At 38.7% G+C, this 26,608-nt stretch overlaps 1 protein-coding gene across 5 annotated transcripts in view; it reads right to left on the reverse strand.

The window, feature by feature from the left end:
• The window catches only part of LOC134211649 (vacuole membrane protein 1), a 41,664-nt gene continuing 15,056 nt past the window's right edge, over nucleotides 1-26,608 (reverse strand). For 2 of the 5 annotated variants that reach the window (XM_062688740.1, XM_062688739.1), the window contains exons 2-5: nucleotides 1,797-2,011; nucleotides 1,454-1,735; nucleotides 575-878; nucleotides 1-517 (exon numbers count right to left, since the gene is read on the reverse strand). In XM_062688740.1, the coding sequence (XP_062544724.1) occupies nucleotides 98-517; nucleotides 575-878; nucleotides 1,454-1,735; nucleotides 1,797-1,987 (1,197 nt within the window). In that variant the 5' untranslated portion in view covers nucleotides 1,988-2,011 and the 3' untranslated portion in view covers nucleotides 1-97. Of the gene's footprint in view, nucleotides 518-574; nucleotides 879-1,453; nucleotides 1,736-1,796; nucleotides 2,012-2,075; nucleotides 2,195-21,664; nucleotides 21,887-26,608 lie in introns of those variants that run through there. The other 3 variants (XM_062688738.1, XM_062688742.1, XM_062688741.1) reach the window with 3 other exon arrangements.

The raw sequence follows: 26,608 nt of genomic DNA on the forward strand, positions 1-26,608 counted from the left end.
TCAATACAAGCAGTAAAACCAAAGTAACGTTTATTTGGGATACTTTTCGCGTATTTACATTATCTACATAAATTATGTACTAGAACTGTTTACTTACTTATGACTTTTTGTTTTTCTTTTGACTTTGTAGCTTCTTTTGATAGCTTTGAGCAAGGGAGTTAATAATAGAAGATACGAAGAATAAGACCATTAAGATAACAAAATATTCAAATAGATTTTGAATAACATTGGATGAACCATGTGCTACTTTGGCTGTTCCTCTGTGTAGTCTATCCTTTTGGTTTTGAAGGAATGTTTTGAATGGTTCTTGGAGCTTCTTTCCTATTACGGGTACTATAGCCATAAAATCTACCGCTTTGTCCACTAGGTTTTCGTTGAATGCAATGATCACAAAAATTTTCTGTATGTGCATTTTGACAATGGCTTTTCCAATCAACGTAGCTCCAAAGAACGTCCAGAATGGCACCAGGAAGTGACCGCAGGTGATTCCAGCAAGATCAAACAGAGGGTTGGGAATCTGTAACGGAGTTTAATGGTTTATTTCGTGTTACAAGTTTAGGGCACAATAACCTACACTGGCACATAGAAGAATCCCGAAAAATCCAACTTTTTCGACAAACTTTTCCATTGCTAGTTTTCCACGCTCGAACAGGTTAAGTTTATCGCCATGCTTTTTTCGGTCTTCTAGCTCTTTGATGTCGTCGAAATCTTCGTGATCGGCTCCCGAGAGCCTAGAGGCTTTAGCCATGAAATATGGAGGCAGCTCACCGAGAGCAGTACCGACGCCCCATAGGAATGCCTCGAAACGAACCTTAGACATGATGGACCACATAGTTGGGTACGCCATTGAAATCGATTCCTCTTCAGGACACACGATTCTATAAGGAGGAAAAGCATATGCCGCCGGAAATAAGTATAAAGACATTTTCATCATGTTTGGGGATTACAATCTCGATTCGTAGCGATTCGATCTGGCTTAAATTTCACAATGCACTGTGTACATCTCTCTTGATTTTGACCTCGGAATCTGGAAATAATTATAAAGACACCACTTTTCTATGTGGGACTCCACACAACAAATCTGTCTTTATAATTATCTCCAACAGAATCGCGTACAAATAAGATTATGCATAAAAGTAACTTTGATTAAAAAAAAAAATGGTGAGTGCTGCTGGCAAAAAATCAGCCCAATCAAATCGCTATGAATCGAGATTTTCAACAACATGGCTATATTGTATGGCAGTCGAGGTTGTCTTTGTACTTATTTTCACCAGTGTATTGTATTGTGTTTTATGTTAAAAGTAGATCGCATATTTGTAACAATTAGATTGTTGATGTATTGAGTTCAGTGTGTTAAACAGCGGCGGGTAGGTAACCAGCCATTAGTTTAAAGACGACTAACAGACTAAATTAAACATTAAAAAAATGTTGCTAAGGACAATGTAATACTTACTCATTTGGATAGGGAGGTTCAGGAAAATCGAGAGAGTTGCATTCATAAGCAGCTAAAGTTACGCTTGCAATATGTGGTCCTAGGTAAAGTAAGAATGTGTGTAGTCCTGTACCAAGACCCACAGATGAAAGCACGCCGAGGCCTGTCCAGTAAATGATGAATAAACCCTTTGATTTCACTAGCTGGATGATTTGCTGATGACTACCAGGAACGAGGCAAAGTGTTGTAATGACTACTAGTAATGTGACTAATGCTATCATCAGTTTCCGTCGTTGGATCAACCTAAAAAAATCAAACCAAATATGATAGTTCAGATAGAAGAGGAGAGAGTCCATTCACGTACCGTTTTCCGTAACATTGCAGCAATGAAATTATTTCCAGAACAGCGTACTTAATTGTTAGAATAGGAGATTTCCATAATACTAAACTATTTGTCTTCATTTGATTCGTGTTCGTCTTTGGAGGTGATTTAAACATTGCACCATTGGGTTCAGTCTCCGTCCTATGCTGTTGCTCTGCGATAGGACGCTGCATTTTGTTGTATCCCAGTCTCTGCAACTATTGAAGAGAGCAATTATTAATTTTAATTCTGTACTTTATTCATTTGTTTTGTTCTAGGTACAATACAATATGGAAAGAAAACTAAGCTGCGTGACTTCAATTTCAGCGTTTTGATGTTTTTACAGGGCCGAATGTATTGATATTTGTTGTTGAAAAGAAAAGTGACAAAAAGGAATTCTGAGCTCTTTCTCTAATGATATGAAGACAAATGGAACATTTTTATTAGCAACGTAGGTACATTGTAACAACGCGATTATTGCACTGTTTTAAACGTTCTTATCTGATAAGCGATCAGATTGAAACCACATAGCATTCTATAGATAGAGAGTCATAATAAAATGGATTTCAAAACGATCAATTACCCCTGTCAGCATCCTGGTGCTAACGTATATGCGCGAATAGTAGCATGAAGTTATTGGTTCGGCAGGAATTCATCTATGTAGAAACTGTAGAAACTAAATCATGTTGTGACTGACCACCGGAGAAATTCCGGAATATTTTATTTCTCGACGAAATCTTTCAAAATTTATCATGCAATTTCTCCTGGAAGAATTTTCATTAGTAATTCTTGAAGGAAGATTTCTCGAATTCCTGAAGGAAGTTGATGGAATTTCTTATAAAAGTTTTGTTTTTTAATTTACGGGTGAGTTTTCGGGGGAACTTCAGGAGAATATAAAACGGATATCTGAAAGAATCCTCGGGGGAATTTATGGAGGAGATCCTGAAGTATTTCCAGAGGATGCTTAGGAAAAATTACTCCAGGAACGCGTAGCGCAATTCAGCAGCAGTCAGCAAGTAATAATTAGTGGATAGCTAGTTATAAAACCAGTAGGTATTTTGGAAAGCTATTTCCAGAACCGTGTACTATTATGCGAGACCGATGCCGGTCAGAGAAGCGTACCTATTACCGCAGGAGTTCCGCAAGGTTCAATACTAGGCCCGGTACTATGGAACCTTATGTATGACGGGGTTCTGATAATCGGTTTCGCAGATGACGTAACCTTGGAGGTCTACGGGGAGTCAATTCCCGAGGTGGAACTGACCGCAGCACACGCGATCAGCACGGTGGAGGATTGGATGAGCGCTAGAGGCCTGTAGCTCGCTCAACATAAGACGGAGGTGGTTATCGTCAACAACCGCAAGTCGGTTCAACATGCAGTGATTCACGTGGGTGAAGTCGCGATCGCATCAAAGCGGAGTTTGAAGCTCCTTGGGGTCGTAATAGACGACAAGCTGACCTTCGCCAGCCATGTCGACTACGCGTGCAAGAGGGCTTCGACTGCTGTTGCGGCATTATCGAGGATGATGTCCAACAGTTCCAAGGTGTGTGCCAGTAGACGTAGGCTACTGGCAGGCGTTGCCGTATCTATTCTTAGGTACGGCGGCCCGTCCTGGGCGAGAGCTCTGGGGGTAACCAGTTACCTGCGGAAGCTGGAGAGCACGTACCGCTTAATGTGTCTCAGAGTGATATTGGCCTACCGCACGGTATCGCACGATAGCGAGTATGATGCCAGTCGGGCTGGTCATCCGGGAAGACGAGGAGTGTTTCGAGCTACGTGGCACTAGAGAAGCCCGTGAACGCATCAGGGTGACTTCGGTTGTCAGATGGCAGCGCGAGTGGGATAACTCTTCTTCTAAAGGTAGGTGGACCCACCGGCTGATACCTAACATATCGAGCTGGGTGGAGAGACCCCATGGGGAAGTTCACTTCCATCTGACACAATTCCTGTCAGGCCATGGCTGCTTCCGGCAGTACCTCCACAGATTTGGGCACGCGGAGAGCCCCGTCTGCCCCTGAAGGCCCAGGTGTTGACGAAACTGCAGAGCACATACTGTTCGTATGTCCTCGTTTCGACGTCGAAAGAAAAGCTATGCTAGACGTCTGTGGTCGGGACACAACTCCGGATACCCTTATCCAGAGGATGTGCCAAGCGGTAGAGAAGTGTAACGCAGTTTCGACTGCAACCACTCGCCGAGCAGCAGTCGACAAGCATGACTAACTTGTGATTGGTTAGTTAGAGCGAAAACAGGCTGAGCGCGGGGAAATGAATGAGAGGTTTGCACATGTCGAGGTAAGAGTGTCGCAGTGGGTGGCAACCGCAGTCGCCACCACGAGGCATGGCAGAAGAGTGACCGCATAGGTATTAGTTAGACTGCATATGTCGAGGTAGGAGGTTATTGGTACCTATCGCTATCGACACCTCGAGGCATGGCAGAGGTGAGTAGAGTGAGCATCCAAGTCAGCCTCGCGTGGCATGTTAGAGGTGAGCACCCAAGTCAGACTCACATGGTATGTTAAGGGCGAGCACCCAAGTCAGACTCGCATGGCATGTCAGAAGTGAGAACCTAAGTAAGTCCCACATGGTGTGTCAGAGCGTGTGTCAGGAGGAGTGGCAGGGTGTGCTAGAGTGAGCACCCAAATAAGGCTCAGATTTGTGTGCTAGAGCGTGAATCAGGTGGTAGGGTGAGCATCCAAGTTAGTCTCACATGGTGCGTAAAGGGTGAGCACCCAAGTTAGACTCACATGGTATGTCAGTGGTGAGCATCCAAGTAAGACTCATATGGTGCGTCAGAAAGAGTGTCAGGGTGTGTTAGAGAGAGCACCCAAGTAAGACTCATACGGGATGAGTACCTGTGTGAGCGTGAATGAGCGAGTACATTCCCCCAGAAGTAATGCTGGGAGGCAGTTCCTGGGGGAACCAGGGTATTAGTAGAGAGGGTAACTCAAGTAACCTTCTGTTGCTCGGGTGGGTTTAGTGGGTCCGGCGGGCTGGCCTTCTGCCTTCCGCGCCAACCCCACTCCCTGAGTGATAATTTCAGGTGTCTGTATGCAGATTTGCCTTCATCCCTCCATAAAAAAATGGGATAGTACTAATTCGTCTTATGATAAGTGAAGATATTCCACAAAAAAGTTCTAAATAATTTTCTTTTCAAAAGAATTGATTGCTAAGACAAGACAAGACAAGACAAAAGACGATCTATTTGCTTGTTAAATTTTTTTTTTTTTTTTGTGTCTTTATTAAGGAGACTTTTAGCCCGAGGCTGGCTCGTCTCCGGTTAAATTTATTTTGTTCACAACGTAATAATATATTTTAAAAGGTCAAGAATACATCATTAAAACTTGTGCTCTGTTAAATTACAATCAAATTAGCTCAAACATTTGAATGACTATTGAAATAGCAAATGTTTTCGTTCAAGCAAAGGGGATCAAGAAATTCAAATATAGTAGTAGTGTGTGATTAATTGATGGAATCGCGGTTGCTTTATTCATCTGTTCTCCTTGTTCAAATAGTTGTTTCGACATGGAAAATAAACCCCAATTCATTTGATTCGACGGTCTATGTCATGCCAGCTATAATATTGTTGTAACTGTGTACTTATATTTTTATCCTTTATAATCTTGACTCGTAACAGGAGTCATTTTTTTGCTCATTTAAAGAAATCTGTCTATTCTATAATTATGAGCAGAATAATTATTTTCACAAATATGAGAAAGTTCTGCGTTTTAGTTCAAATCTCAGTACTAACATAGTCTATTGATGGCAAAAATAGTGTGCTACAGTTTAGCTCGAGCTCAAACATTAGAATTTGAAACTCTTAATAGATATAAACATTTTTATGGCAAAGTGATGAACCATGCTAATATCCAATACTAAGAGTTTTCATATGCTTTAGAAAAGTTTTCAGCATGATTACGTATTTCGGATTAATAGACATAAACAAAATCCAAACAATTAAAAAAAAATAAAATTGGTAGATTCTCGGATGCCATGAGAAGATTTTGGAAGTAAGACACTTCAATTTAATAATAAGAAAAAGGCATTTTTAAGGTTATTGTAAACAAAAAATACGTATTTGTAAGGTTTCAGTTAGAAACAGACCAAAAAATACTATGCACATTTCAAACTAAAACGTTTAAAACAGCTTATCGCAACTTTTCGCAAAACAAAATAGTGATTAATAGCAAGCTATTGCTTTAAGCTCATAATCATTACGGGCACTCATCGGTGCTTATACTTTTGAAGTACTTTAATCAAAAAAATGTGAGTATTTTATTTAAATTTGTAGATAAAACTAACTTAAGTTGAATTCTGTCACCTATATTTTACAAAGACATATTCAAGACCCTGATAATGCAGTCTTGAAATAATATTGGGTTTAGCGATGTAATTGAAGCTGTACAATGCTAATCTAAACGCCTGGCCAAACAGCATTTTTAATTGGAAATAAAACAGTCATGTTCAATTGATAATTATGCAAAAAAGTCATAACTCAAAAGAACTTCATCAAATTTTGTATTTGAGCCATTTAAGTATTCTATAAAATAAGAAAAATATGATTCCGACCGAAATACGAGTTTCGATTTTTGAGGTTTTGGATGCCCTCGAACCATTGTGCTTTGGAAGGCTGCCTTTTTTTAGTTTTCAATCGATTCCCCGAATTTTTGGTAGTTTGGTAAAACTCGCCGAGATATGTCCCCTTGGTGCAAATTCGCTTAAAAAATCTTGAAAATAAGCGCTACAATGTACTTTTTTCAAAAAAAAAAAACTTACGTTGTCTGTGCTCTGGGGCAGTCACCTGCTAGTTTTCGTGATCGTCATGTGCAAGCGAAAACAGTTGAATTTTCATTTTCAAGAGACCAAATGAAAATGTAACGGGTCCTCGGTCACCTGTCACATCACAAGCAGTCATGATGGGAATGTGGCTTCGTTTTGAAATCCAAATTTCTAAATAGTTTTGATAGATCTGTTCAAATAACGATGACTAGTCGATAAAATGATTATATTGTTCCTTGTTTTCGAGTTAGAAGTAACATTATTGAAGAAGAAACAGCTTATTTACAGTAGTTTGATGCGCTTTCATGAAATAAAAATTCGGGAAAATGTAGCGGCATTCCTTTCATTGTTTTTGGTTTCTTTGAAAGCATGAGAGGATAGAATGTAAATATCGCGTGACTTCTCTCAATGAAAATGAAAATCTCAGTACTGCTCTGGGGTCATATTGACCCCAAATTGAAATTGATGTAACTTTTTTTTTAATTGGCCAATTTGAGATTTTTTGGGTTGTTTCGAAAGATAATTTAATCATATTTCAGGTCGTAACCAAATTGAACCTATAGGTGGGCGGGTACCTCGCAGGAAGGGGTTTCGTGAAAAAGGTACAAAAACAGTGATTGTTTATGCTTATTTTACTTATATCTGAAAATACTACCCATTTTGAACTGCACCTTTTCGAAAAGGTTATGCAGGAAGGCGTGTGCTTTGACATGAGGCATTAATTAGCTTAGAACCAGGGATGCCAGTGGATATTTTCGAATGTCTTCACAGTCGAGTAAAAATGTCTTCAAATGTCTTCAATATCAAAATTACGATTATCAGTAAAAAAATTCAAAATCCAATAGGTTTGTAACTTCATTCATCTCCTTGTTTTATGTATCGTTTATTTTTTAACACTCAAATTGTTAGAATCCAAAAGAATACTCTTTTAAATCTTCATGAGTAAGGGCAATGACTTTCCCTTGGATTTTCTAATGAGTCTTCAAATATAATTCCAACGGATTTTTCTAACTGAATTTCCTTGTGGAATTCTTCTGAATTTATTTTTAAAGACTTCTTTAACTTCTACAAGATTTTCTGAAGAAATTTCCGGAAGAATTTCTGGAGAAACTTCTGGATAAATCCCTGATAGATTTATCGGAGATTTCTTAAGGAACTCCTGAAGGGATTTCCGGAGGAATTGCTGTTGGAACATCCAAAAGATTTTCTGAAGGAACTTCCAGATAAATTTCTGAAGGAACTTCCGGATGAAATGCTAATGGAACTTCCGGAGGAATTGTAGGAGGAATTCCGGAGGGATTTTCGGGAGGAATTACTGAAGGATTTTCCTGAAGAATTCCTGGATGATTTTCTTAAGCAATAACTGAAAGGGTTTGCAGTGGAGTTCCTGAAGAAACTTCAGGAGGAACTTTTGGATAACTCTTTGGAAGAACTTCCTGAGGTATTGCTGCAGAAATTTCCGAAAGAATTCCTGGAGGAAATAACAGAGACATTCCAGAGTATAATTCCAGAGGTATTATTGAGAGACTTTCGGCAACATAATTGGAGCACCATCAAGAAGAATTCCTGGAGAAACTTCAGAAATGATTCTTGGAGGAATTTTCCTACGAATGCCTGCAGGAGCTTCGAGGGGAATTCCTGGAAGAAAGGCTGCAGAAAGTCATGAAAAACAAACTAAGGAATTTCTGAAGGAACGACTGGAGGACTTTCCGACGGAACTCTTGGAGGATCCTACGGAAAAATTCTGGATGAACTTATGGGGGAGCTCCTAGAGGTACTTTCAAAGGAAATTCTGGAGAAATTTTCTGAAAAATCTGTGAAGGAATTGCTGGACGAATTCCTGGAGGAGCTTCATGTGGAATTTCAGAGATGGATTTACTGGAGAAATTCTTAGAGGGATTCCCAGTTAAAATACTGGCAGAGTGCCCAAAGATATTTTTGAAAAAATACCAAAGGAATTCAAGGAAGAATTCAACAAGAAAGTGTAACGAGTTTACCCTGAACTTTCTACTGAGTCTTTAATAAAAACTCTGGCGGATTTGTTTATGAAATTCCTCTGATTATTTTTCAAAAGATTCTCCTGTACAAATTAAAAATAATTTACCGTGGCTATTCTGTCGACATTCGTAAAAATTTTCTAAGGAAATTTTCTGAAAAAAATGAAAATAATTTCTTGTGGAAATTTAGAACATTCCGTAAAAATGTGGTACATGGAAAATCCGAAGAGGCATTCAAATACAAATCCGGAGTACATCCCACGAAAACATAGACAAATTTCTTGTGGGAATGAAAATGAATTCTTTATGGGAGTTCAGATGATTTTCCCGCAAATAAAGATGAATTTCCCGTTTCAATTTTGGGGGAATTCCTTTATTTGCCCATTCTGAAATTATTATATATTTCCAAGATAATTTGAAAAGAATTTTCAATTTCAATTCTCTTGAATTTTCATGAGAAATTCCTCAGAATTTTCATGGTTAATTTTTTTATTTTACACGAATTAATTTTTTAAAACGAATTTTCACTGAAAATTATTTTTAAAATTCAGAGAACATTCATCGAGTTCTTCAAAATTTATTCTTATTCTCGAAATACCGAAAAGATCAGATGAATTATAAAGAAATTTAAAAAAAAATGGATCTAGCCCAAAAAGTCATAATAGAACTCTATCTTTTTTGCCGTTTGAAATAAATTAGATCGGTCTCAGAGATGGGCGCTCAGATCAGGAACCGGTCAAATGATCCGGATCTCTAAAGTGAGTTAATGATTCGTGGATCATTTTTTAAAAGATCCGGTTCACCAGATCAGCAAATTATTTGACCATTTGTTAGGAAATAATGAAATAAAAAGTTCATTTTTTGTAATCGATACGCTTGTAAACAAGAAAGATTAAAGTTATTGTCAGTACGATTCAAAAGTGAAAGACAGAATGACGAAGGTTTCACTTTTTTTGCATTCTCCTTCCTTTTTGTTCTAAGGATCGGATCCGGTTGAAAGATCCGGATCATTAGAATGAATGACCCAGATCTGAGCCGTTCATCAAAGTGATCCGTTTTGCCCATCTCTAGTCATTGCGTTCTGATACAATGATCGAAACACCTTTTTAACAAACACGTCGAAAACGCCACTGCTACCAAGAAAAATTTAAACAAATGCTGCCATCGGGAATTTTTTTAACCAGCACATAACTAAAAAAAAGTAAGTTTGACGTCTAATGCACTTGTCATAAGACGAGTTTGTGCCATCCCATTTAACTCCATCACTTGATTGTACCTTGACTGATACGTATTTCGACCTCAACAGTAAGGTCGAAATACGTATCTGTCAAGGTACAATCAAGTGGTGGAATTAAATGGGATTGTACAAACTCGTCTTATGACAAGTGAAGACATTCCACTAAAAAGCTCAAAATAATTTTCTTAACAAAGTCTAAAATGCGTTGCAGTTATCAACCTTATCAACCGACTAAGCCCGAGGCATTAGTCTATTATGTATAACTTTTGTAATATTTATATTATCTGCATTTAGAAGTCGCAAAATTCATAAGTTAGTAATCGAATTATATTTTCTATTCGCTGACTTATTGATTGTCTTCAAGTATTTTTAAATAAGCAGGTAAGTCTTCAAATATTTTAAAAAGTCTTCAAAATGTCTCCATAAAATAAATGTCTTCACAGAGATTCAAATGTCTTCAAATTGAAGACATGTTTTTCAAATCTGGCATCCCTGCTTAGAACTTGGCTGCTAGGCGGTGGTATATTTTAATTCGTTATTTTAGACTACTCAAGATATTCTGATATGTGGAATTTTCCACATTGTATATATTATTATCGCATAAATTTGAAATTTGTAAAGATGACGTCTTTAACAAAGTTCGTCTGGTGGGAATGGAATGCCTTGTGACGGAAAAAAATAATTAGGAATATGATTAAATTATCTTTTGAAACAGCCCAAAAAATCCAAAATTGGCCAAGCCAGCAAGTTATAGCAATTTCAATTTGGGAGTAATTTGACCCCAGAGCACACACAACGCAACGTAAGTTTTTTACACACAGACAGAAGGTTAAGTGAATACCCCTAAAGATAGAAATAGCCAAATACAAACCACGAAAAGGCTACCCCAGTGTAGTCGCTTAGCATCTCCCTGAAGTAATGCAGAAATACAGCACCAATGAGTTAAAAGGTCCGTATCAGGGTGGGTTTATGATGTTCTATTTGTTGTAGAAACCTGGCTCAAACCTTCAAATACGAGCATATCAGTTGAACTTGAGGGTTACAAAATTATTTGATCTGATCGCGATAATAGTAAAAAATCAAGAGGGGTGGAGTCGCCTTTTATGTGAGGAAAAATCTCAAATTCTCTGTTATCACTAAATCTGGAAATGAAAGCGAAATTGAATACTTGTTTATCAAATTAAAACAGGCAAACTTAGTCTGTCGAGTCGTCTAGTTGCTAAACTAGATACAATTTTCTGCATTGTTTCTGATATTTTCTCTATAGAACCCAATATTCTGATACAGACGATTTCAACATCAATTTGATGATGGAGAACTCTAACAAGACGTTAAAACTAATTGATCATTTAACTGGATTAAACTGATTCCAACTCATCCAACTTGTCACAGCTTGTCCAACTTGTCAAACCGAGAGGTCAATTGTACAAAACGTTAATATTTCACCTCACAGTTAAGTGCTGACCTTCCCGCTAAGCAACTTTGGAAGAACATTAAACGATTGGGCTTAAAGCAAAAAAACACTCGTATGGTTGGAGGGGATGTAAACGATGATACTCTGAACTCATTCTTTGTTGCTCATTACACTACACTTTCATTCAATCAAAATGATGATGTTGAAACACATCCGAATTTCTCATTTAGGTGTGTTACAAATGATGAAATACTTACTGAGATTGTTAATTCTTCTTGTGATGCTGTTGGCAACAATTACATAAATTCCACTACAAGTTTTAAAAGTGTCTTAAAGTGTTACTCTCTCATACATTCGGGATATCTTTAATTGTTGTATCACTTCCTAAGATTTTCCACTTGATTGGAAAATCGCAAAAGTAATTCCAATAGATAAGATTGACCACCCTGTTACTGAAAGAGACTTTCGTCCGATAAGTATTTTTGTGCCCTTTCAAAAATATTCAAATCACTACTCTCTCAGCAACTGAATGACTACTTGACACACAATAATCTGTTATATATCCATTCCAGTCTGGATATAGGAAAACATGCAGCACCGTGACCGCTCTTATTAAAATAGAAAGCGACATAAAAGAAGCGTTAGACAAGAAGATGGTTACTTTACTGGTTCTTCTTGATTTCAGTAAAGCATTCTATTCTATTGATCATAAGCAATTGTGTAACAAGTTAAAATATAACGGAGGAAAACCCCAAACGAATATTTTTCACACAAAACGTGCCGTTTTGTCAAACGTACCATCAATTAGAGTGGGGAACGATACAATTGAATATTCTAATGTTGTCAAAAATCTTGGTTTTATGATGGATATTAACTTGAACTGGTCATCTCAGGTTAATGCCGTTTGCAGTGAAATTTATAATGATTGTATTATTGAGACGTTGTACTCCCCAACATATCCGGATTCAACTAGTCAGGTCTCTTTTGATTATGGTGATATTTTGTTTGGCCTTGTTATTAAGAAAAATACGAAAAAACTAAACCAAGTATTCAACGCTGTTACACGATATGCGTTTAATCTGAAAAAGTTTGATCATTTATCTAATTATAGAAAGGCTATTCTTGGAAGTGATTTTACAAATCATTTAAAGTTCAGAATCTGTATCCAAACATTCAAAATTATTAACAATCCTCCAATTTATCTTCGAGATTTTTTCAGATATACTCGTTCTTCGCGAGGTTCGTACGTATCGTTCCTAGATGTTTCACAAACAGTTTAAAAGGCTCCTTCCGGCTACGAGCTATAAAAAATTGGAAAAAAATCAAAGGTGCGAAAGAAGTTTTTCTTTATTTAAGCGGAATCTAAATATCTTATTCAGTATGTAGTTATTGGTTTTACACGTTGCATAGTAGCATAAGCATTGAAAATCAATATGTGATTATTTATGTTGCTACATAATAATTGTTAATAAATAAATAAATTGGCTTGACAAGCGTTTGGCACAGCAGAGTGTGATTGATTTGTACTCTATACGTTGTTGGGGCATAGAGTGTGATGCTCTCGAATAATAAACAAAGTGGGCTCGCTTGACTGTTGATAGAACAACAGTAAAGCACATGTGAAGATTGGACAAATCAAGCATCCGAAAAATATTCAATTTGCAAAAAAAAGAGCTAACCGCGGTGGAGGTTGGTACTCGGATTTTGATGGCTTTTCCGCAAACGTGACCTTTAAGTAGTCTTGTTGTGTAAGGGTCTTCTCGCCTATCTAGAGAGTAGGAGGTTGAGGGTTCGAGTCCTTCCAAGCCACGTGGATTCTTTTTCGCAAATTTCATATCAATTTGTCCATTCCGAAACATGTGCTGTGCATGTGCACAGCCAAGATATTTAACAAAAAACAATTAAATAAATAAATTGAACAAGTCACTCGAATTGAACGCGAAAACGTCTACAACTTTGTTCAACTCACTTGAACAAAAAACCAGATATCAACAGGAAACAATGGGAAATGATTCCGCGTCGAATACAATCGAGCAAATCGGTAAAGGATTAATTTAAAAGAAATGAGTGGGAAATTATTACGCGGCCGTTTTTGGCATGACAAAATGTATTTTGACCATAACTTCTGAGCCTATAATCCGATTCGGCCAATTTCCAATAGGAATAGGAACAATGGGACAGGATTTTGAGAATTCAACTTGTTGCAAGCAAATTGGTGAAGTCTAAGTGCCAAAATAGTGAGCTAGACAATAAGTAGAATTTTGGCCATAACTTCTAAGCCCATAGTCCGATCCGACCATTAGGAAACTGGAAACAATAGGACAAGATTCATCGTCGAATGCAACTTGTTGCGAGTAAATCGGTTAAGCCTAAGTAGAAAAAAATTGAGCTAGACTTTTTGCACACACACATGCTTGGTACCTAGTCTATGTACCTGCTTCCTACCTGGTCCAGTAGGCTCGCTTTTGCTAGAGCACCACACAGTAAACTCAGATTACTGGAGTCGGTAAAATTTTACCGGGTTTTCAAACAGCTGAACGTTCGGTAATGAGCCCGGTAATGTTTCGGATTACCGAACGCTCAGTGAACAAAAATTAACCTGAACTGTCAAAAATTGCAGTTTGTTCGGCAAAAAAATTGACGACGTGTTCAGTAATTTAACCACCGGATATGTCAGTAAAATTACAGGATGTCGGTAAAACGTTAACATTTCTTTCGGTAAAATTGCATTCGTTCGTCAGTAAAATAGAACAAAACATATTTTTTAGAAAAGAGAAAAGAATGTAAGAAAGAAGACAAAAAATGCATTGCAATATTTTAGAATTTATATGTTAATTTTTGCTCTCCAAACATCAATTGGAAGTATGTATTCTTATTCTTGATATTTTTGTTACATTTGGCTGCCTCATTTGTTTCCACGCAAAGTGACGGAAACATTTCATAAATCCTGAAAGGTTTTTTCTCCATCTTGGTATCAGTTTAATTAACTATTTAAATTTTCAATTGCCGTCTCAAGCACATTTATCCCATGTAATTTTTGTGCGATGGTGTTCTTGCTATAATGACGGTTAACAAAATTATTCATCAGTGGACTTCACGGCAAGAATAAATGAAGTCCAATAGCGAAATAACTCGTTTGGGCAAAATAACTTGTCAATATCGGCAGCAAAACAAAAGAATTCCATCGTATAAAACGATATGAGACCGCTATGCTTATTACGACAGCACACGACATTGAAGCAAATGATAAAAAACTAAAAACTTTGAATTTGTTAACTCAAACGAAACCACCATGAAGCAAAATCGCGAATCAAAGATAAATGCAAATGGCGCCTGTTTGTTTTCTATTTAGTCTCAATTGTTTGTTAACAGTTGTCTCCGGTAATTTTTTTAAACATATTTGATGGAATGTTCGGTAAAGTTATATTTTTTACTGCCCGTTTATTTATTTATCATCAGACTAAGGCCGGAGTGGCCTGTGCTGCACATAAAAGACTTCTCCATTCAGCTCGGTTCAAGGCTGCACTTCGCCAACCACGCAGTCTGCGGAGGGTCCGCAAGTCGTCCTCCACCTGATCGATCCACCTTACCCGCTGTGCACCTCGCCTTCTTGTTCCCGTCGGATCGTTGTCGAGAATCATTTTCACCGGATTACTGTCCGACATTCTGGCTACGTGCCCGGCCCACCGCAGTCTTCCGATTTTTGCGGTGTGAACGATGGATGGTTCTCCCAACAGCTGATGCAACTCGTGGTTCATTCGCCTCCTCCACGTACCGTCCGCCATCTGCACCCCACCATAGATGGTACGCAACACTTTCCTTTCGAAAACTCCCAGTGCGCGTTGGTCCTCCACGAGCATCGTCCAGGTCTCGTGTCCGTAGAGAACTACCGGTCTTATAAGCGTTTTGTAGATAGTCAGTTTGGTACGGCGGCGAACTCTATTCGATCGGAGCGTCTTGCGGAGTCCAAAGTACGTACGATTTCCAGCCACTATGCGTCTCCGAATTTCTCTGCTGGTATCGTTATCGGCGGTCACCAGTGAGCCCAAGTACACGAATTCTTCAACCACCTCGATTTCGTCACCACCGATAGAAACTCGTGGTGGGTGGCTCACATTGACCTCTCTTGAGCCTCTTCCTATCATGTACTTTGTCTTCGACGTGTTGATGACTAGTCCAATCCGTTTAGCTTCGCTTTTCAGTCTGATGTAGGCTTCCTCCATCCTCTCAAAGTTACGTGCCATGATATCAATGTCGTCGGCGAAGCCAAATAACTGGACGGACTTCGTGAAAATCGTACCACTCGTGTCAATCCCTGCCCTTCGTATTACTCCTCCAAAGCGATGTTGAATAGCAGACACGAAAGACCATCACCTTGCCGTAACCCTCTACGGGTTTCGAAGGGACTCGAGAATGCCCTGAAACTCGAACTACGCACATCACCCGATCCATCGTCGCCTTGATCAACCGTATCAGTTTATCCGGAAATCCGTTTTCGTGCATTAGCTGCCATAGCTGGTCCCGATCGATTGTATCATATGCGGCTTTGAAGTCGATAAATAAATGATGTGTGGGTACGTTGTAGGGATCCTACATTCAGAGATATGCGAAAGCGGCCATCTTGAGCCAATCGAGCATTGAGAGCTGTCAGAATCTGAGCCAAATGAACATTGTTATTTTTGCGGATTGAAAGGTATTGCGATTGTAATGAAAAAGATTTTACGAAAAGTTTTGTCGAATAAACAATTTGTTTTACATTGGCAGTCTAGTTGAAGTAGTCTAGTTTATGCATGGTACTTTGTTCATTTGTATTGCACTTTTCTTTTAGTGATAATGCACTGTTGGACGTTAGATAACGAAATCTGAAAATGCCATTATGCGCAAAGTCATGTTCGAGCTCCAACATTTTGCGCCATGGCAAGTGCTGGCAGCGTTTGTTTACAAAAGTAACAGCGTTGCTAAATCGTCTGGAAAAGTATTCGCACATCTCTTAATATAGGATCCCTAGTACGTTGTATTCGCGGCATTTCTGCAATACCTGACGTATGGCGAACACCTGGTCTGTGGTAGAGCGTTCACCCATAAATCCCGCCTGGTACTGCCCCACGAACTCTCTTGCAATTGGTGTTAGTCGACGGCATAAAATTTGGGAGAGTACCTTGTAGGCGGCGTTCAGCAATGTGATTGCGCGGTAGTTGCTACAATCCAGCTTATCGCCCTTTTTGTAGATGGGACACACGACACCTTCCATCCACTCCTGTGGCAGAACCTCATCCTCCCAAACCTTGGTAATCACCCAGTGCAGCGCTCTAGCCAGTGCTTCACCACCGTGTTTAAACAGCTCTCCTGGTAGTTGGTCAACTCCAGGGGCTTTGTTGTTTTCAGCCGGCCGATCTCCTCCTGGATTTCCTGGAGATTCGGAGACGGAAGTCGCATGTCCTGCGCACGTGCTCCTAGGTTTATTACCATACCACCACCGTTGTCTGCCATATCGCCATTCAGGTGCTCTTCGTAGTGCTGCCGCCACCTTTGGATCACCTCACGCTCGTTCGTAAGAAGGTTCCCGTTTACAGGGTGGCCACTGAAACTCGATTTTCAAATTCCCGGTTTTTTCCCGCTTTTCCCGGTATTTTTTGTCAAATTTTCCCGGTTTTAATTTAACTTGAAAAAAATCAGGGTAAGAGTTTTTATACCTTTTATACTTAAATTATCAATTAACTAATTTGAACAAAGATTTAACCCGAAGACAATCTTCGTTTCCGACCAAAATAATGATTCAGTTTTCTAAAAAAGATTTATACACATTTTAGGCAATCAAAACATTCGATTCGTAATTATTCAATTTTACTTTTTTAATTTCTAGAATTAATGTCTAGAAAGTAAATCTTGGATTTTTTTTATTGAAAACTTTGAAAGTTCCCATTCAATATTAGTATATTGAAATGCTCTAAGCTATGAAACCTATTCATTATTCCCCGTGTAACAAATTAGAAAACTATCTTAGAGTATCCTTTTCACCATCATAACATTCTATTATATTAGGTTAGTTGTGGAAAAATATACTAAACTATGATGAGTTCGGTGGTCTAGTGACTAACGCTTCGCCTTATAAGCAGGAGGTCGTAGGTTCAATTCCAGACTCGTCCCTTTCCTACTTTGTATTTCTATATTAGTTCTTTCTGTGTTTTACGTTCTACCAAAACAATTCCTACTGTTAAATCCTTCCACACTAACAATTCCAAATCCTCCCGTGGCACCTATGACAGGTCATAGAGTTCTCTGCATCTTTCTTAAATAGATGTCCAACTAGCCATCCTAGCCAACGTGGCTAGGATAGATCTCTTCTATTGGAGAGTGCATTGCTTTCATCTATGAGATTAGTCCCAAATCAATATCTGTGATAATGGATGAAAGTAATGCTACTTTCATACAATAGTCTTGGCTTGTACCACCTACGAAAAAATACTAAATTAAAGATATTTCACTCTTTAGAATATTACAGACATATTCACGAAGTATTAAAAAATTACCATTTTCAATGATTTGTAGAATTTTCAAATATAATTCCAAACAACTCTTGAACATGTGTTAACATATATATTATTTACCATATTCATTTTTGTTTTCGATTGGATATTACAAATAACAGAAGTACATACAAAGGCAAACTTGGACATCTAAAGAATAACTTAAAGATGAAAACATTCATTTGAAAAAATGAATATTTCGATATTCGATTCTATGCTTTTATGTTGGTAGTGCACACCACAATGTCTTATAATATTTATGATATATGGTAAATTACTCATATTTTTGCCCAAGTTTTTGTTTAAAAGATTTAATTAATCACAAATCGTTTAGGTCCTATACTAAAGGATATCTCAACCCCATGACTGAGGATATCATACAACAAATGTACCCATACGTACAAAATATCGCAAGTCAGTCAAAAAGCCGATTACTCGAAATTGGAATCAAAATGATCTAGAGGCAAATGGATCTGGAAAAAAACTATTTATTTTTTATACCTCACATATTATATACTAAAATCAAATAACTCAGTAAATCTTTCCATTTATATCAGCTTCATTAAAAACTTTGAAGAATTTTGAATGTAAGTTGTCAAAAATTTATTTTTTCCCGGTTCATGTTCTGAATTCCCGGTTTTTCCCGCTTTTTTTCCCGGTGACTTCAATTTCCCGTCTTTTTCCCGCTTTTCCCGTTTTTCCCGGTTCGGTGGCCACCCTGCGTTTATGTCCTTACACATATCGGGCTGTGACACGTGGCCCTTACGTGAACGGTTCAACTTCTCATAAAACTTTCGTGCGTTATTAGCGCGGTACAGTTCATCCGTCTCTTCACGGTCTCGATCTTCCTGCTGGCGCTTTTTCCTCCGGAAAATCGAGTTTTGTCTGTTCCGCGCCCGTTTGTATCGTGCCTCGTTCGCCCTCGTGCGGTGTTGCAGCAATCTCGCCCATGCTGCATTCTTCTCCTCGACTAACTGCTCACATTCGCCGTCATACCAGTCGTTTCTCTGATCCGGAGCCACCGTGCCTAGTGCAGCGGTTGCGGTGCTTCCAATGGCGGATCGAATATCTCTCCAGCCATCTTCAAGAGATGCTGCGCCTAGCTGCTCTTCCGTTGGGAGTGCCACTTCCAGCTGCTGCGCGTAGTCTTGGGCTAGTCTACCGTCTTGTAGCCGCCCAATGTTTAGCCGCGGCGGACGACTCCGACGCGTGTTGATCACCGTCGAGAGTTTTGAGCGCAGACATACTGCGACGAGGTAGTGGTCGGATTCAATATTCGCACTGCGGTAAGTGCGTACGTTCGTGATGTCGGAGAAGAATTTACCGTCGATTAGAACGTGGTCGATTTGGTTTTCGTGCAAAGTTTATGCATCGTTGGCCGTTGTCGTTCGATACGGTATGCAGACTATCCGGTCCGATGACCGGTCTATACATTTCCTCCCTTCCTACCTGAGCGTTCATGTCACCGATGACGATTTTGACGTCCCGCAGTGGGCATCCATCGTATGTCTGCTCCAGCTGCGCATAGAACGCTTCTTTCTCGTCGTCGGATCTCCCTTCGTGTGGGCAGTGCACGTTGATGATGCTATAGTTGAAGAAACGGCCTTTATCCTCAGCTTGCACATCCTTGCGTTGATTGGCTGCCACCCAATCACGCGTTGGCGCATCTTTCCCAGCACTATGAAGCCGGTTCCCAGCTCGTTAGTGGTGCCACAGCTTTGGTAGAAGGTAGCCGCTCGATGCCCGCTTTTCCACACTTTCTGTCCTGTCCAGCAGATTTCCTGCAGCGCTACGACGTCGAAGTTGCGGGGTTGTAATTCATCGTAGATTATCATGTTGCAACCTGCGAAGCCTAGCGACTTCCAGTTTCATGTTCCAAGCTTCCAATCGTGATCCTTTATTCGTCGCTTAGGTCGTTGCCGATTGCATCGAGTCGTATTATCTTAGGCGGCTTATTGGGCCTGCGCAAACCTCCTGTCTCGTCGGAGGGCCGTCGTGTCAGGGCTGTTTAGCATCCCACCTAACACCAGGACTTGGGCTTGTGCGCTTTGAGCGGCACACGGTCGCTTTGGCGGAGCCTACTTGCGGATTCATGCAGCTTTTTATAGAGGTTTAACAGGGCCCACTGTCAAACCCCACCACATCCTAGGCAGGCGCCACAACTCGCAGATGGCCTGGCCCGTACCAGTATTTAATTACCGTAAAGCCGATAAACATATGAATTGCCGAAAAAATCAGTAATTTCTTCACGGTGTTCAGTAATATTCGTTTCCATTTACTGAGTCATCGGTAAAAATATCAATTTTGACAGTAGTTTTACAATTATCTCAGTAAAATCACAGACAAACAGACATAACACATTGAACATTCCCTCATCAAATTTATCGTCGTTCAAACACTAACGACATATGATGATTTCCGTCAGTTGGGCAAATCACGAACCAGATGGCGATATTGAGCAAACGTAAAGCTAGAGCAAATTCGATGCGCGCGACACGAGTGATCGGTTCGCCAACTAATGATTATGTGAATTGCCCAGTAAATCAGTGAACGATGAAAAATTGGCGAGTGTTATGTCTGTTTGTCTGTGGTGAAATCTTAATTTACCGAACTAAAACTGTAAAAATAATTACCGAACAGCGAAGTCCTTGCTTAGTGTGCACGTAACAATCGACACTTAAGGGTCGTACACTTATTACCTAAGCTATTTTTCTGTGTTTTTCGAAACCCATGTAAAATGGTTCTCATTCAAAGGATTGTTTATTATGTGCGTAATCAGCGAATTGTACTGTGAATAATTGTATATAGTAATATATTAGTTAGTGCATTGCCTTTAGTTGTGTGCACCTTTTGTTTGCCGTTCCACCACAGAATGTCCTTATGTTCTATTAATATTGTTTCCAATTGAAAATCATAAGGAAATACCAAATACCAAACAACAAGCTGGGCCTATATTGCTGGCTCGAGGTTAGGGGCAAATATACTCAAACAAATCAAATAAATCAATTGGCTTGCCAAACGTTAAACATTATTATTATTCTTTTAATTGTCTTTTGCTCAACCATTTCTTTAATTTATTTAAGGTCATCTTTCCGAACGAACGGATTTTGACGCCTCTAACTATTTTTAAGTTAAAATACTTTGTATACAAGAAAGGCAAAAAATCAAAAAAGTGCTGTTTTCCAAGTTTAGACTAACATTTGCCCGATCTTGAACCAACACCAATCCAATTTTTCCGGTCGGCACGTACGTGCAGCACTTATTCATGTTTTGTTTTCGATTTTAATATAGTTAGAGGATTAAAAAAATACGAATTCTTTGGGAAAGTTGATCTCAAATAAGTCAAAGAATCGACTAAAACAATAAAACGACACAAATTTTTTGACGGTAAAAGTTAATTCAAGTGAGGTTTAATTCGCCTTCAAGACATGTGACGTCTTGAAATCACTAGAAAAGAAATGTCAATATCTGGCTTAAGCGAAATAACGAATAATGCTACTAAGAAACTACGGTATACAAAACTACATACAAAATTGAAAACAAAAATTAGCTGAAGAAAGAAAAGCTTCCGATCCTACTAGTGAGCAAACTTTGATGAAATTACAAACCATTTCTTTGACTAAAATAGATCAACACCTTGTTTAACTTGATTCCCTGAATGATTGGTTATATTACACCGTATATAGAAGTAGTTAGTACAATAATTCTAATCAAGCAGACTAATATGCATTTTTGTTGAATAAGCAAATAATGTTTGGAAAAACTGCATGAAGCGAAATAATAAAAAGAAAACTAATTGTAAACGCTACAAACAATAAGCAATCATATGATTTTACCAAAGCAAACACACACAAAATACAAAACTTTGAAAAAAAATCTCGTAGTGAGCAGCATCTACATATACTGAAAGCATAAATACCAATTCCGCCTTATTCCCAGTGGTCTTCCTTCCGCGCTTCCGACATTCGGCCTTCAATTGTTCTTTAGTTAGACTTTCCAGGGCATCATTACGCTGGGCTGGCGCATTAATGAGATTACTTTTTGAGTTGTTAGCCACAGACGGAGTTTGTTTGGTTAAGGTCGTTGAGTTGTTAGATCCCTGGACGCTTTTCTTGCCTACAGGCATGTTAAACGATTAGTTCTAAAAAGACAAAGTATGAAATTGACTTAGGTTAGACGGTGCCTTGACACAGCTTTTGCGTATAATATATCATACTCATGGCTGCTTTATTCTACGATAAAAGTTCGATGTAATAGTTTTTAAAACCTTTTGTTATTGTGTCGAAACAGTACTACTTCGGCCATACCCGGGCAGAAGTGACGACCACGATAATAGCAGTTGGTATGAAATTAAAATGCTTAATATAGTATGCAAAATATCATAGGCATAATATGCACAGATATTTTAATACAAAACAAATAATCATTGACCTTTCCCGTTAAGATTCTTCATTCGCTCAATCGATTATTAATTTTATTAAAGATCAATTCTCCCTAAGAACCCATATTTTTTTACGACCTTAAGAATTTTTAAAATTTTTATCAAAAAAATCGAAAAGTCTCGGGTACTTATTCAAAAGGACGTATGTGATTTTGTAAACAAAGATTCAAACGTCGATTTCCTTCCTCTGATGGCACACCCACGCAAACCATCACCTCCGACAGGTGGGGGAGGGCTTCGGCTACCTGTTGGTGGTGTTGGTTTGCGTGGGAGTACCATCAGATTGGACAAATCGACGTATGAATCTTTGTTTACAAAATTTCATACGTCCTTTTGAATAAGTACCTGAGAAGTGTTGTTTTATAAGATTGGCTTAGTATTCGCCCGATTTTGAACAAACATCGGGTAAATTTTTTAGGCCGGTTTACAAGTGTTGCAATTTTTCGGTTATTGATTTCGATTTTTAAGATAGTTAGAGGCTTCAAAAATATGGGTTATTTAGGAAAGTTGACCTTAAATAAGGCAACAAGTCGTCTGAGACAATAAAACGAGATACATTGTCACAGGAAAAGATCAATTGCTATACGTTTGGCATTGCAGTGTTATGCCTGAAGTATTTTTTTGGGTTTTAATTATTATATGTATGCACATATACAGTGACCGGCATAATAAAAAGCCCACTCGCCTTTTTTCATACAAAATGGTCAACTTTGAAGATCTAGATCTCGATTGCGTGTGAAATAATTTTGGTTGTAAACTGATTATTCAGCAAAACCTGTATTTTGGCAGTACAAACAAGTTTGCGGAATATACTTGTACACTAAGAGTAGTAGTTTTCAAGATATTATAATCTTTTACCCTATGTTTCAATATGGTCGAAACTCAGGTGTGGTAAAATTTAAGTTATATCTGAGCTCTGGTCAAATTTTCAGCAAAATTGGCTCACACGCAATCGAGATCTAGATCTCCAAAGTTGACCATTTTGAATGAAAAACGGCAACAGGGCTTTTTGTTATGTAGGTCACTGTATGCACACTACACGTAAAAAAAATTAATGTTATTTAAGAATTAGATTTCTAATTCTTTTTTGCCAAAGCAGGGGCTAAATGATATGTATAAGAAAAAACTTATACATCGCATTAGTCACATACATTCCAAAACATATACTTTTCATTAACTTATGAATGTTATTAGCTCTTTAATATGGGATCATTCATTAGGTGGAATAATGAAGAGTGTAAGTATTTTCGAATGTTTTTTTTCCATAACATATAAGGCTATTTTTTACGTGTAAGTTGCTAACAGTGTAGGATATTAATAGCAGAATTGGGTATTATTGAGTTATTTTCTTCTGCTTGGTTAATAACGATACAATGACAGACCAGATCAATTTTCAATGATGAAAAGTGAGAGAGAATTCCTCTTCACTTGCTTTTTGATGCAAATAAATTTCCTTATATTAAGTACCATACCAATAAATAGTTTTGATAATTTATAGACACACGTGTGTGTCAGCTCCTCACTAACAGTACGCGTGCTGAAACATGTTTTGTATTGAAAAGTTTTTTAACAAAACACTAGATTTTCGCATGTTGGTAAATTAACACTAGCGTCATAGCGTTCGGTTAGAGATGTCGCAAATTAATCGATTACTTCGATTAATCGATTCATCATTGTGATAATCAATTAATTTTGAATCGATTACTACTCAATGATTATTCGATTCAATAATCGAGAAGAATCGAAGGAAATCGATTAGTTACTAATCGATTAATCTGGATTTTACAACATCATAAGGATGTCGATTACTTCGGATAATCGATTCATCGTTGTGACAATCGATTTCTACTAAATGATTAATCGATTCTATAATCGACAAGAATCGAGAGTAATCGATTAATCAAGATTTTACGACATCTCTACGTGCGGTTAGCCAGATTGACCCCACCAATGGCACCAGGCTCTAGGTGGCTACTAAATAAATAATTGCGCATGAAAGAGTGCTAGCAACCCGAGATTGAAGATATCAGAACATAGTAGACCATGTATTATTAAATTATATACCATTTAGATGTCAGACACTTCCGTAGCTCGAATAACTTTTATTATAGCAAGACAGCAAGCAAAGAATATTTCTTTATTTGTTTACACCAACGTGTCGGGCAACATGGTGAATTAACATCTGGGAAGGTGTGTTCAGTTGATTCAAAAGTATGAGATTGCTAATAGTGCTGTCCAATGAGCAGCTCGAAGTAGCTCGAAGTTGTTCCCGTCCTGCTAGTTCTTTTTTGTCAACAAACGGGCATGAGCGTGACAGGAACAACTTCGAGCTACTTCGAGCTGCTCATTGGACAGCACTAATGTCGTTCCTGTTCACGTGATTAACACCTAGGTTATTTCGACCTGGCAGCCAAAGTACCGGTACTACAAGTGTCAAATCGATGTTGGTGATGAAATCAAACATGCACTACAACATGAAGCATAAATATTGACAAATTGAAGCTTTTTCAAACAAATTATTAAAATAACTTAAATGACTACAGCGCCCCTAGCGTTCTAGTACTCATGCTTCTACTGTGTGTTCAACAGAGGTCTGGATTTTACAAGTTCTAATCTCACGTTGCCCCGGTTGCCCCTGGTCACCCGATGATAATTGATCGCCAGTTAAGAGTTGCGTACTTCGTACTAGTGTAGTGTACGTGCTGTGTACTGTCCTTATAGAAACAGATGTGGAATGTTTTACCCTTACATAGGGAACTATATTAGCACAACTTGCCAGCGAGATGCGGCGCATGAAGGTTTAAATCTTGGAACTAAGTAAAGTCCGTTGGAAAAACTTTAGAGAAAATAAACTATCGTCGGAAGGTGTTGTCTTATTTCTGAATTCTAGACCAACATTTGAAAAGGGCGTAACAGCCAAAATTTATTCCTTCTGATTCTTCGTCTACATATATAGCTATATATGTGGACGAGGAATCAGAAGGAATAAATTTTGGCTGTTACGCCCTTTTCAAATGTTGGTCTAGAATTCGAGGTGACAACGCTCCTCAGCGCTGTGGAGATGGTTTCCTACTTAATAGCGCTCTATACTCCTACATGAAGAGGAAGCCAAATAAAAAGAAAATAATCATCGCCAAATTCCGAAAACTGGTTAGGAATCTCACGATAGTCCATTGTTATGCGCCAACCGATGCTGCCGAGCACAAGGAGGATTTGCACAGCGAAGTGAATCTCGAAGAAATTATCGAAACCGGAGAACTCTTCAACCAGTGCACAAAGTCACGTTGGTCACACGTGATAGACATACTGAAAATCAAATCGACTACATCTACATCAGTCGAAAATCGAGACATGCGTGCGTGGGTGGACTACCTGGCCGACGAGGGGAAACAGCCGCAGCAACTGGTAATATTTGCATCCTATACGCATTGGCGTAAATAAGGGGAGGGGGGCTAGAGGGAGCCCTTTGAATGGAGCCTTCCGAACCTCTTGAAAGAAGCTTCTGAATCTCTTGAAAGTAGGCTTCCGCACCTCTTGAATGGCGGCCTTCGAGATACTTAAAAGGAGGCTTCCTTTGCATCTTGAAAGCCTATTGAAAGAAGAATTCTGAGCTTCTTGAAGGGAGGCTTCCGAGCCTTTTGAAAGGAGGCTTCCGTTTCAATTGAAAGTAGGTTTTCGAGCCTCTTAAATGGTGGCTTCCGAGCTTTTTGGTAGTAGGCTTCCTGTACCTTAGGAGATTGAGCCTCTTGAAAGGAGCTTCTCGATCTCTTGAAAGTAGCCTTCCTCACTTATTGATAAGATACTTCTGAGCAGTGTTGTAAAATGTCATTTGCATTCGTTTGTATAATTGTCACAGAACGTTTTTCAGAAGTTAGCTATCGATTCTTGATGTATGACGAACTTATAGCGCTTAAATGGGCCTATAACTTTGTCTAACAAGACATTGCTGTAAATATGTAATCTGGGGCGTGGGGGGCAAAATGTCACTCAAATGACATTATGTCAAATGACACGTGACATTTTGGAGAGTTTTCACTCTCCAGCCAGATGGAGATCCAGATGTTATATTTAGAGCAATGTACCCTTGAACAAAAATATAGCCCTACTCAAGCGTAATTAGTACATCTAAAGTTATAATGTGCATTTCACTTCTGAAAAAAGTTATTAACAAATCAGTCAAATGACATGCAGATGACATTTTACAAGCCTACTTCTGAGCGTCTGGTAGAGAGGCTTTCGAGCCTCTCGAATGGTGGCTTTCGAACCCTTTAAAACTTTAAAAGGAGGCTTCTTTTGCATCTTGAAAGGGCGCTTCTTAGCCTCTTGAAAGTAAACTTTTAAGCCTTTTGAACGAAGAATTCCAAGTTTATTGAAGGGAGGCCTCAAGGAGCCTTCCGAGCTTTTTCCGGCCTTATTAAAATG

The sequence above is a fragment of the Armigeres subalbatus genome, chromosome 2, assembly GCF_024139115.2.
Source record: "Armigeres subalbatus isolate Guangzhou_Male chromosome 2, GZ_Asu_2, whole genome shotgun sequence".
Classification (NCBI taxonomy): Eukaryota; Metazoa; Arthropoda; class Insecta; order Diptera; family Culicidae; genus Armigeres; species Armigeres subalbatus.